This window comes from Sphaeramia orbicularis, chromosome 22 (assembly GCF_902148855.1).
Source record: "Sphaeramia orbicularis chromosome 22, fSphaOr1.1, whole genome shotgun sequence".
Lineage (NCBI taxonomy): Eukaryota > Metazoa > Chordata > Actinopteri > Kurtiformes > Apogonidae > Sphaeramia > Sphaeramia orbicularis.
The window spans coordinates 21499277-21511575 of NC_043978.1; the positions used below are offsets into that span (position 1 = coordinate 21499277).

The following is a 12299-nucleotide window of genomic DNA, read 5'->3' on the forward strand; positions in this document are numbered from 1 at the left end:
ACAAAGATTCCGCCAACGGCCGTTTACGTTACTTAACACATTTTTACAAGATTTTTTTTTATTTATGTGGTGTTAACTTCAATTTATTCAGCCTAAAATTAGATATATTTAAATTTTGTGGGTGAAAATATTAACTTTCGAGGTGGTTTTGTGGTGCAGTAGTACGTGGTGGCGTCTCCTTTAACTGGTTTGGGTGGAGGCTGTGAAACTCAGAGGGAAGCCAAAAGGAGTCAAACTGTAGGTAAACATAACACAGAGAGGAGGAAAAAACAAAAACGACACAGTGAAACGTTTACGGCACAAACAGGTAAGCCGCTTGCTAAAAAAAAAAAACTAAACCGAATGCAGGTAATGGGTTGTATTTTCCAGCCCTCAGTAGAAGTTGAATGCGTCTCAACTTCAGGGCATTTAAGGTGGAGTCGATGAGTTTCCCGTAGATATTGGGTTTATTTCAGGGTCTAGTTAAATAAAATGTTTACCTCACTGAGTTTTTAGCTCGGTTAACATTGTTAGCTGTAGCTATCTGATGAGGCCAAGTGAAACTGGACCGTTTTTGCGGTGTATCATGTCTCTGGGGGTTTGGTGTAAATTTTTAATGGCCCCAACACATTAAACACACAGGGCCCTTAAATATATTTACCAGTTATTCATGATACAGATTAAAATAGATACAACTTTTACTGGTGAAACCTGCTTCCTATTTGTGACCTTACCTAAAATGACCACAGAGGTATTTAACTCTATGTCCTTTTACATTATTAAGACGATTATTTATTATTTTTGTCTCATTTTTCTCATCTTAAACAACCTTTTAATGGAGTCATAATGATGCATCCTTAGAACAAAAGGAGATGCTTCAGAATTAATAACTTATGCACTATTTAAGGAGTAAAACCTTGGAGAGAAAAGTGAAAATGAAAGTAAAACAATCGGATATCTTCATTAATGTTCTCTTGTTCCCAGGCTTCTAAATTCTACTTTATATTGCATATTAAGGAAAAGACCATTATGTTCCACATTATACTATAGATTTTAAGTGTTGTTTAAGAGTATTGCATTCAAAACAGTTGCAAAACTAGATATAAACCCATTTACTGCATCAGTTTGACTTTACACTTTTCTTACATTGAAGAAAAATGGAAGTAGATGCTTCATTCAATAACAAAAACACAAAATGCAAACGTATAGGAAGGAATTCCGTACTCATCAAGGACATGAATGAATGAAAAACAGTTTTAGTTTAGTTAATTTCATGTTTCAGCTCTCTGACATTTTCTAATTTTCTCACACACAAAAAATTAACCTATTTACCACATCTTGAAATTGTCTGTTAACATGTAACAACAAGATAAACATATAAAAGTATAAATATACAAAGTTTTAGATTCTTTATGGTCAGAGCATGGTAAACACTGACCAAACAACAAAAACTTCACAAATTTAGAGGTCGGACACTCAAAACTATCAGAATGATAAAATATTGAACAGTAAACTCTATGCAGCATTAGTTAAAACATGGAAACATTTGGTAATGTTTTAACTGAGAATGAGAAGGAAGTCAACTCTTAAAAACAAAAGAAAAATCCCTATTTTGTAAATTTTTTGTAGATGTATAACTATGTATGACTATACATGAAAGTTCTTTGTCTACAGTGCAATGCAACTGCATTTGGAGCATTGTCGTCTGTGTTACTAGTGGTCGTCGGGGCTGGAGGGCTGGATGCGGTCGTCATGGTGAAGGATGTTCCGGAAAGTCAAAAAGCGCCACAGCAGCAGCAGCTCCCAAAGCAGTGAGATCAGCACCAAAAGCAAAGTAAAGTCACACACGTATACGCTGAAATGTTAGGACAGAGCAGCTGTTAAACCTGTGGGATAGTGTTTACATTCTACAGCCCTGTGTTTGTTTGTCTGTAGTCTGTGGACTCCAGTTTGGGAGGCCTCTCCAGATCCAGCACCGTCGCCAGCCTTGACACAGATTCCACAAAGAGTTCAGGTCAGAAACAGGAACAGCTCTCACCTCTGCTGTATTTTGCTTCCAGTTTATTCTTTCACTGAATCTGTGTGGTCTCGTGCAGGTAACAGTGCATCAGACACGTGCGCTGAGTTCAGGGTCAAGTATGTGGGAGCCATCGAGAAGTTACAGTTTGACATGAGCAAAACCCTCCAGGAGCCTTTGGACCTCATCAATTATATCGATGCTGCTCAGGTAAAGAAGATGACATCAGGGTTGAAAATGTCCCGAACATAGGTGTTAAACATACGGCCTGTGAGCCAAAACCAGCCTGCCAAAGGGTCCAATCTGGCCTATGGGTTGAATTTTTGAAATGCAAAAATTACAGTGGCATTTATCAAATTCCATGGGTTTTACTGGTGAATCAGTGTTGTAGAGGATGACGGTGTTTTCATGTTCATTATGGAGCCTTTGATCGTCCAAATGGGTCATATCTGATGACCATGAAAAGATGAAAACCTGTATTTTACACCAATTATTTACATGTATTGAAAGGATTAGTGAATCAACAGTTTAGATCAGTAGTTGCTTTTGGTCGACAGTGGAAGTTTGGGTCTTTATGGGTTAAGCTTAAACTCTGTTGACTGATATTTTTATTTGCGTCCTCTACATCTATGTCATTAGTTTAAATACTGTTATGACTGTCGTTTAACCTCTCCTCTTGTGTTTCTTTTTACAGCAAGATGGAAAGCTGCCCTTCGTTCCCGGAGACGAGGAGATGATCCTGGGAGTGTCCAAGTACGGAGTCAAAGTGGCCTCACTCGACCAGTGTGTGAGTTGTGTTTCTCTGCAGCAAAACAGTAGTAAAATGATAAACTGCATCAGAGACACAAGACTGTACGGCCATTGATTAGACGGAGCCGTGCTGCTGTTTCATCACCACAGATGGACAGAGCTGTTATGAATTCAGCACTAGTTTGAAAAATGTACAAAATTCTTCGTTTTTTTCCTCTTTATCTGGACTGGTGTAATATGAGATGAAGTTTCGCTGAAGTTTTCATCATCATATCATCATGTTTCATCGTATTTTCCTTCTGAGAGCAGGAAAGAGCTTTAAATAATGGAACGTAAAGTCATGTTATAGCCTCTTATATTGCTGGTGGTCAGATTATAGTGAAATCAGTTTACAGAGACTTCAAGTAGCTTATGATGATGCTATGAGATTATTAATGAATAGGCCTAGATGGTGTAATGTGAGTGAAATGTGTGCGACTGCAGTTCTAATACTGTTAAAGCGGTTTTATTAAATCTGATTTATTAATGTGTTTGTTGGCCTGTTGTAAAAGTAAATATCAAGGTTCAGGTTCCATGGAGACAGTTGTCTTTTCTAGGGTGTTTATTAGATCATTTTATAATTTTTTTCTGTTTTCCACTCTTGTATTTATGTTTTTTTTAAGTCTTGTCTTTGTTTTGTTTTGTTTTTTTACTTGGACCCTGAGTCTGTAACAGAGTGTAATGAAAGGTAAAGTAATTCTAAAGAAGGAAATCAGATAAATTATGTTATTATATTAATTAAGAAATACATTTTTTTTTTTTTTAATTTGACCTTTATTTACCCAGGCAAGCAACTAAGAGCAGATTCTTATTTGCAAATGCAGCCTGATAAAGCAAAAATAGATTACTTTTACATTTTTAACATCTTAATAAGCTTAATCTAAAGCTATTACGTGTCAAAAGTAACTTTTAATATGATAAATAACCACTTAACCACATAATATTGTGTATTTTTGTTGCATTATATGGTGTCATACAACTATGTACGAAGATAAGGGCCACTGGAAAAAAAAAACAAATTAAGGTCCAATATAGTTCTTTTTTATTATTATTCTGAGAAAAAAAGTCAGAATTCTGAGATTAAAGTCAGAATTATGATTAAAAAAAAACATCAGAATTCTGACTTTAATCTCAGACCTTTTTCTCAGAATAATAATAAAAAAATATATATTGGACCTTAATTTTATTTTTTTTTCCCAGTGGCCCTAATCCTCTTCCTTATACAACAGCAATAGAAGATTTCTCACTATTTTTTCCTGCAGTGACCTCAGGGAATATGAGTTTTTGTGAGTTTAACTTGTAAATTTACCACTTTAATCTCAGTGAATATCCATCTATATTTATGACTTTAATCTTGGATTTTTCCTCCATATCTTGTGCATTTTACTGTTTTGTATAATGGTCCTAATATACCACCCTTTTGTACCAATGCAGAGGAGAATCTCATGTTGGTAAAAGTTTTTTTATTGGTTCCTTCTTCCAGGATGTGCTGCATCGCCACCCGCTCTACCTGATTGTACGTATGCTGTGTTACGACGATGGCCTCGGTGCAGGGAAGAACCTGCTGGCTCTTAAAACCACCGATGCAAACCAGGAGGAGTGCAGCATCTGGGTCTATCAGTGCAGCAGCTCAGTGAGTTTAGAGCGACAATAAACACCAATACAAGACATGTTTTTGAGCTGTAAACAGAATCATATGACTAAGTGGGAATAAAACACATCAGTGGTGGCGATAATGGTCACGTAATACTTCCTTCCCATACATATCATGACATAGTTGTACTTTAAGCTTTTTTTCCTAACAGCTCTACGTAATGAAATAAATTAAGTGTCACTGTTTCTAATCACAGGTGTTCATTCCTCATGTCCTTCAGTCAGATTTGGCCAAATCTGGAACTGCAGCCATTATATCATCCTATTCTGAACCTCTGAACTCAAATGAGTAACTTGATTTTCACCTCATAACAAAATGCTGCCTTGATCAGATAATTTACTTGTTGATTAGAATCTGAAATAACACCACAATGACAAAACAACACAGGCTGTAGAGGTTAACCTTTTGTCAGTGAACTTTAAAAGTGCTTCATTTCTCCATAGGAAAAGATTGTGACTGGTTGTATTATTGTATAAGCAGTGAAAATATTCTAAATATGCTGTACAAAAGGATATTTATTTCTGTTTATTTATTTTGAACATGCAAAGAAACAAAATAAAACAAAACAAAGCAAAATAAGACAAAAACCAAATAACATTTAAATGAACAGAATCTATCTTCAAGTACGTGCAAGTCTGAATTTTGCATGGTCGAAAAGGAGTAGGAAGAAGTATAAACTTATTTAATCCTACCTCAAGTGCTTTTACACCTTTATCACTGACTTAATACAACAATCAAACAATACATTTTTCCTACTTTTAGCATTCAGCCACAACTAATACACAACAATATGTTCATGGCAGTACAGTCATACAATCAGACTCAACAATTCAAGTTTTCTTCAATAATTACAGCATATTTATCAATACAACATTATCCATAAACAAACAGCCCTCATTGTCATTACTACATACTGTACCTCACAAGAATCAATACTTTATATCTTTTTTTAAACTGAAGTATGTTTGATATTTGTTTTATCTCCACACACAATTTGTTCTACAGTTTTACTCCACAGACAGTGATACAGAAACTTTTTCACATAGTGTGCACTTTATGAATCTTTGAATTTAACTTTCCCTTAAATCATAGCCTCCCTCTCTTTCACAAAACATTTCTTGAATATTGCCCAGCAGTAAGCTGTTCTTTACTTTATACATTATTTGAATAGTTTTGAACTGCATAAGATCAATGAGTTTTAAAGTTTTAGACTTTCAGACCCATATTTATTATATAGTAAAACCAGGATAAAAACTAACCTTTTTAGAGGTTAATGTGGTTCTGTGTAAGTGTCCTGTGATTCTCTGTTGTACAGATGAACCTGAACTACTATTCAGACACTGATCACCTTCATCTCAGCTTGTTTCTGCCTTTATAGAAGTTTTTGGAGTCATACGGTTTGTGGAGTTAGGAGGTCATCTGTCAGAATTATCTCACATCTTTCTGTCTCTCTACACCAAGGTTGTCAAACTCATTTTAGTTCAGGGTCACATACAGTCCAATATGATCGCAAGTGGGCCAGACCAGGAAAATAATATCATGATAATATATAAATAACACTGGGTTACAAAAAAATGTTTTTTGCAAGTTGTCTAGGTTTTTCAACTGAATTAGGACCATTTTGCAGCGCTAAATCCAAAAATGAAATCTGTTTTTCTCAATCAGGTCAGGTTTTTTTGCTAATTTGATTTTGAAAAATTTGATCTTCTCACAAAATTGATTACATTTTTGTGACTTTATCAGTTGATTTTTTATATACCGTAGTTCTCACCCAAAATAGGTTTTAAGAGAAAAAAAAATCATTTTCTAACAGGATTCCTGTTAGGTACAATGGTGTATTCACCGCAGATGTAGCAGAATACGTCAGGCTTATTTTTGCAAGATCTTCTAGTCGAAGCCATTTCATTCACCTGTAATATTAAAAAAAAACATTAATCATAAATTGTCAAAAGTAAAATCTTCAGAACTCATTTATTGCAAGAAATATGAAAGAATTTTGTATCATATGATGTGAAAATGCCCATAAATGTAAGCAAAAATGTTAAAAAGCCAATATGTAGCATAGTTCAGAAAGTTGACCTGATTGAGCAAAATTAATGTGATTTTTGGATTCAGCACACCAAAATTATCCTAAATCAGCTCAAAAAACTTAACTTTGACCAGTGTAATGTCAACTCCAAACTTTTCTCTCTGTTTTACAGCAGGGAAAAAAAGTCAAATTCCATTATGAGAACATGTACATTATACAAACTATCCTTTAAAAAATGTGAGTAACCTGCTCAATGATGGAAAAACTGAAATTTCTTAAAAAAAAAAAAAAAAAAAGTGCAGTTTTAACAATATTACAAGTCAGCTTCTCATTTGCACATGTGCATTACAACTTACACATCACAGTGGATCTACAAATACACAAAATGTTTAGTACTAGACAGAATATTGTTAAAATTGCACTTCTCTTAAGACATTTCAGGTTGTTGATTATTTTTTCAGGTTATTCACTGTTTTGTGAAAGGATAGATTATAAACGCAAACGTTGTCGTAATGTAATTTTAGTATGTTACTTGTCCGACTCACTTGAGATCAAATTGAGTTGAACGTGGAACCCTTAAGTGTAATTTTTTTTTTTGTTTTTTTTGGGGGGGGTGTTTCTAATGTTTCTAATAAAGGCTCAAAAGCCTAAAAATGGTATTAATGGTATATTAAAAGGGTCATATTTTGCTAAACCGACTTTTATTTGTCTTTGGTACATTTGTTTGTATATTTGGACCCTAATAGTTCAAAAAGTTTGAATTTGAACCCTCCAGGTGCTGCAAAGCTATCTTTATATTGATTTGAGTGGATTTCTACAACCCGTTTTAATTCCTGCTTGATTTGCTGTGTCAATAACTAGTTATATCACGACATTTGCACATATAAGGTCAAGACTTCTGATGAACATTTCTCCGAGTACGATATAATTGCTTGTCAGCAGCAGCGGTTGTAGTCCATACTGAAAATATGTTCAAACTTCAAGCCGATTACCTAAAATGTTCAGTTGTTGGTTGAATGGGACAGAGCAGGACAGCCAACAACCTGGAGAGGGCAGGGCCTGAAGTGGTTCATGTGTATTTAAAGGGCCAGCGCTGAAAACGACCTTTCTGGTGTCATTACTCAGAAATAGGGTTGAAGATGGACCTGTGGAGTTGAATTATTGAAGAATTCAGACCCAAGCAGAGCATTTACAGTTTATGTAGACCACAGGGAAATGTTTTAAAATGCATGATTCCATTTAAAAAAAGCAAAATATCACTTCTTTAAGGCGTTAGTTTAACCAGCACTGTCTGTCCTCATCTGAACAGGATCAGGCCCAGTCCATCTGTAAGGTGCTGTCGACCTCCTTCGACTGCGCTCTGATGTCAGACAAATCCTGAGGAACGAGGGCAAATGGACGGAGCCGACATCTGTCCACAGTGATGAAACACCTGCAGAACCAGCAACAGCAACATGGCAGTCGCACTGCAACAGACCAAAAAGAATTTCTTTCCCTTGTTTTGCAACTTTTCACCCTTTAAATTCAGCTTATCCACAGAAAAGTCATGAAATTGACTTGATTTTTAGGGATACAAACTCCTTGTCTTTAGGTCTTGAATAGAACAGTAAAGACAAACATCTAGGCAAAGTAAAATAATTAAAATCATTGTGTGAGCAGTAAAGCTCATTCTAGATTGTTTTTCCCTCTTGTGATGCAAAAATTGACTATAAATCCACATTTTAAAGCTGATATTAAAATAAAAAACTTCACAAAACTAAAGAATAAAACTCTTAAGATTTAGGGAAAAAAATGAAAGATGGATGAAACGACAGGATTTTCCTTAGGTTTGATGACAATTTAGGTGTTTTGGTGACTTTTTATTGTAATTACTTGACTAAAAATAATGCATTTTGAGTACTTTTGAATCTATATTATTACAATCAAACAAAAAAATAATGCAGTTTTTCAATTAGACAATGAAAATTTGACTTTTCATACAGTAATAATGTACTTAAAAGTTGTGGACGGCCTTGAGAAGGAATTTTACAGCATTTTGTCTGTAAAATATATATATATATATATATAAACCCTTTACATGCGTTTCGAACAATCCCCTCAGAAACTGTGAATTGATCTTAATCTTTTCTTAGAATCATATCCCTCACTCATGAAGTAAGAATTAAGAGAAGGGAAAGTTTGAGGAAAAAGGACAGAAATGGGTGCCTTTTTTATTACAGTACAGGGAATTAATGTAACTTTATATTATTTAATGTAAATTATGGTACAAAAAAAAAACAGCTGAGTTGAAAGAAAAAAATGGGAGATAATCATCTGTAGAGGTTTAAGGAAGTTTGACTCTCTTCATGTTGAAAATCTCTAATGTCCATTTGTAGTTTTTGTGTGTTTTTTATGCAGTATTGGTACTTTTTGCCTCAAAGATACGTTACATAGACGCTTTAACTGTGCTTCATATTCTGCCGGAGGAATCTGTGTTTGTTGTTACTCGTTGGACCTTTTTGTAATGATGATTTTGTCTTTGTTTTTAATATTTCTTTTACATGTTACGAGTTTCTTGGTACCAAAAGCTTGATGTGTTTTCTGGTTTATTTTAGTCTGGTATAAAGCCTAATAATCTACGAGTGGCTTTACAGTTGTGGTACTAGCATTACTATAGACTGTGCTAGATAACAATAATAATAGCATGTTCTTGGAGTTGAATTTGCTTTAGTTCAGACTGAACTGAACAATCTGGTACAATCTCGAATGGAACAGTTTATAATTATATTTCTTAATAAAGTGTCATTTGCATTTTGCTTTCTGTCTTGTTTTTGCACTTATCTTGTCCTTTGAATATTTGGAGGTTTTTTGCAATGGTATCTTCAATATTCTTACATTTCCCCCCAACTTTTAATTAATCCATTTATTATTTTCCTATTTAATGAACTACTTTTTCGTTGAATTGTGATAAAAACGTTAAAAAGGGTTTCAGAAAGTCTCAAATATCACTGTCTACAACCAAAAGATATTCAGTTACTGTCACATTGGACGATTTATGATGATTGATTATAAAAAGAATTTTAAAGATCGATATCTTGCCAGTTGATTGTTGCTGCTCTACTATGATGCACTTTATGTATGTAAGTGCAACCTCATGCAGCGCTGTTTAAAAATATCCACCAGAGGGCGCTCTTGATGCATAATCTGTGTTTAGTCTGAAGGGAATCACAGCAAATGTACAAAAGCAGATATTTGTTTTGTTGTTGCTTTCTACTCTGCAAATATGTGTACACTTCATCTAGAAAGAAGAAAAAAAACACAATAGCACTGTTGTATTTCGTATTTTATTATTCCAGTTTCATTTTCCCGTTTACTTGCACAACAGAGTTAAGAGCGGATACCTCGATCCTCTAACAGTTAATGTGAAAGGATTACGTGTATTTCCCAGATGTGTGTGTATTGTGTATTTCTGCACACCCACACACACACACACACACACACACAAGTCCAGCTGAGGTTGTATCTGTAACTGCTCATCACCACAGTGCATTAAAAGACATTTACTGCCCAGGTTAACGCTTTACATTTAAATATCAACAAACAAACCAAATCTATGTACACGTATAGATTAATAAATCTTCCTGTTTCCAGTGAGTTTATATTAAACGGAGTGAAGAGTGTTTATCACCTTCAGTTCACATGCTTCTCTTTGTGTCATTCACAAATCCATAGAAGGCTCCGGTTTCCTGTTAAATGCCTTAATATCAACATACAGTATTTATAAACAAAGAAAGTTGCTCTGCAACCAAAATGAAGTTAATTACATTGAATGTTTTAGATTTATTTCATAACACTATAGATAAAACTCCTCTTTCTACATTATGGGACCCCAGAGATGTACAGATACATTAGGTTTACATAGTCTCTCTATGGCTGCTTGTATAGAGTGTCAGATATAAACTGGATTTAGCTCGAATGTGAACACTGAATCAGCCTGTAAGAGTGAATGTGCTCAAAGGCAAGAGGAAGAAACTACAGTCACAGAGCGGCCTCCCTCTTGTTAGCATAGGCTCTTTTTTTTAACGTCCTACTATTTTATTGTTCTTTCATCCTCAGCTTACTCTGTGAATGAGACACACTTGCTATTTTGCTAAAGCTAATAAGGCAGATGACAGGCAGAAATAGCCTCAAGTGTCGGACGAAGCAAAAGGTAATTACTACTGGCTGCTGCAGCTTCAGTCAGTGTCGTCATTTGACCTAAAACAGTAAGACGGGGGGAAAAAAAAACTGGAGTGTTGTGTGGATTAATATCCTCCGTGCTAAAACTGTACTGGCAGAATGAGCACGTGGATGAAATTAAGACACGACAAAGCACTCGTAGAATGACTGAATTCATTTGCAGCGCTCACACACACATGAGAAAGTGTGATTTCCCAGGTGTCATGAGTGGAGGGCTATTTTCTGCATGCAGCAACCCCCCAATTTTCTTTTTCAACACCGGTCTGTCTTTAAAACGGGGTCAGGGAAGCGCTCCCTCGGGGGGCGGCTTCGAGCATATTCCAGGTATAACTTAGCACCATTAAGAAGTGTCTGGCTCCACACAGGAGGCCTACTGCACTACAGATTCAACAGTTGCACCTAGAAGCAGGAAGACGCTCAACACAGAGGTGGAATGTAAGCATGTTCACATTTACAGTTAGTAGTAAGTTTAAATACATTGCCGTCTATCACTTTTAACAGAAAATGGAGGAAATGAATACTGTACATATAACCTTCATTGTGTCAAATGTTAGGCTGTAACGAGGACAAAGACGAGGAAAGTGCATTCATCGCAAGAGGTCATTCACTACAATCATCACTTGAAAATCTTATAGTCAGAAACATCAACAGCAAGCGTTAAAACCACATATGGTCCTACAGTATGAGTACATGGCTGCGAAAAAGTGATACCCAGACTTTGTGGTGTGACCGTTGCCGTGACCACGCCCAAGCGGAGTCAAGGTGTGGTTCGCAGATGGTGCCACTAAAGCTGATGATGATGACGACGACCATGATGATGACGACACAACTGTTAGCGGTGTTCTCGCTGGCTTTTGGCTAACAGAAACAAAGGTGATGGGAAGACGCTGCATCCCAGACCTGAACCCGACACGATTACATTTATCCTTCAGTCTGCAATGAAGTGCACAAATGTGACCGGGAAAGCTCCTCGCCTCATCGGATCACCTTCGATGTGGCCAAGCTGCAGAACGGAGACAGAAAACAGGTTCAAGGATGATACAAACGCATAGATTTACAGTGTGGGAGTTAAGTCGGGTCTCTTTAGTTCTATAGGGGAGTTTTAATACGGGCAAAAATACAGCATTTAAGTATCGAGGCAATAAATAGTCTAAAAGATACATCGGACATTTTTAATATATTGGTGCAAACTGCAGATGGGTACTACAGATGTAAAGTAGGTTTTTGACTAATTCTGGCATATTTACATTGGTATGTTCATCAATATGCACAGTCCGCTTTTTAAATAAATAAAACTAAAACAACCAAAAAAATACATATCTAAAAAGCATTTACAATAAGTAGGCAAATCTTACGTATTTATTAAGATTCTTCTTTAATCTGATGAAATCCAAAGTAATATTTCAGATTGCAGGAAACTGAATAACATTTATATTACAATATTTTGTTGGATTGCCTTTAGGTTTGATTAAGGCAGACATTCGCTGTGGCATCGTTTTGATAAGCACTACATTTATTTCTATCGTTTTTTTGTGCACATAACATTGTTGAACTGAGACCTGATCAACCGTACAGAACAATTTGGTGTAAACTACAATGCAAGAGGTTAAAAC

General features: G+C 35.6%; 2 protein-coding genes across 5 annotated transcripts in view; one reads left to right on the top strand and one right to left on the bottom strand.

Annotated features, from left to right (window-relative positions):
* The first annotated feature begins 179 nt into the window (after positions 1-179).
* On the top strand, positions 180-9263 carry itgb1bp1 (integrin beta 1 binding protein 1). Of its 2 annotated transcripts, none has more exons than XM_030127702.1 (7): positions 180-307; positions 1654-1813; positions 1915-1993; positions 2076-2206; positions 2691-2783; positions 4269-4418; positions 7778-9263. In XM_030127702.1, exons 2-7 carry the CDS (start codon positions 1742-1744, stop codon positions 7847-7849), a joined length of 597 nt encoding a protein of 198 aa, XP_029983562.1. In that variant the 5' UTR covers positions 180-307; positions 1654-1741; the 3' UTR covers positions 7850-9263. The 2 variants fall into 2 exon arrangements, with proteins under 2 accessions (XP_029983562.1, XP_029983563.1); XM_030127703.1 differs by having other exon boundaries at positions 185-307; positions 1697-1813.
* A 514-nt stretch (positions 9264-9777) lies between these two features.
* Positions 9778-12299, bottom strand: part of asap2a (ArfGAP with SH3 domain, ankyrin repeat and PH domain 2a) — an 89990-nt gene continuing 87468 nt past the window's right edge. For all 3 annotated transcript variants that reach the window (XR_003934473.1, XM_030126387.1, XM_030126386.1), the window contains one exon: positions 9778-11689. Coding sequence is in view for 2 of the 3 variants with exons in the window: in XM_030126387.1 (XP_029982247.1) it covers positions 11615-11689 (75 nt within the window). In the remaining variant the exon portion in view is untranslated. The remainder of the gene's footprint in view (positions 11690-12299) is intronic.

Bases quoted from the DNA above. Each gene is read 5' to 3' on its own strand.
- itgb1bp1 (XM_030127702.1), top strand. From the start codon at position 1,742: ATGTTCCGGAAAGTCAAAAAGCGCCACAGCAGCAGCAGCTCCCAAAGC. The intron at 1,814-1,914 runs GTAAAGTCACAC...GTTTGTCTGTAG, and splicing joins AGATCAGCACCAAAAGCAAA to TCTGTGGACTCCAGTTTGGG. The intron at 2,784-4,268 runs GTGAGTTGTGTT...TCCTTCTTCCAG, and splicing joins TGGCCTCACTCGACCAGTGT to GATGTGCTGCATCGCCACCC.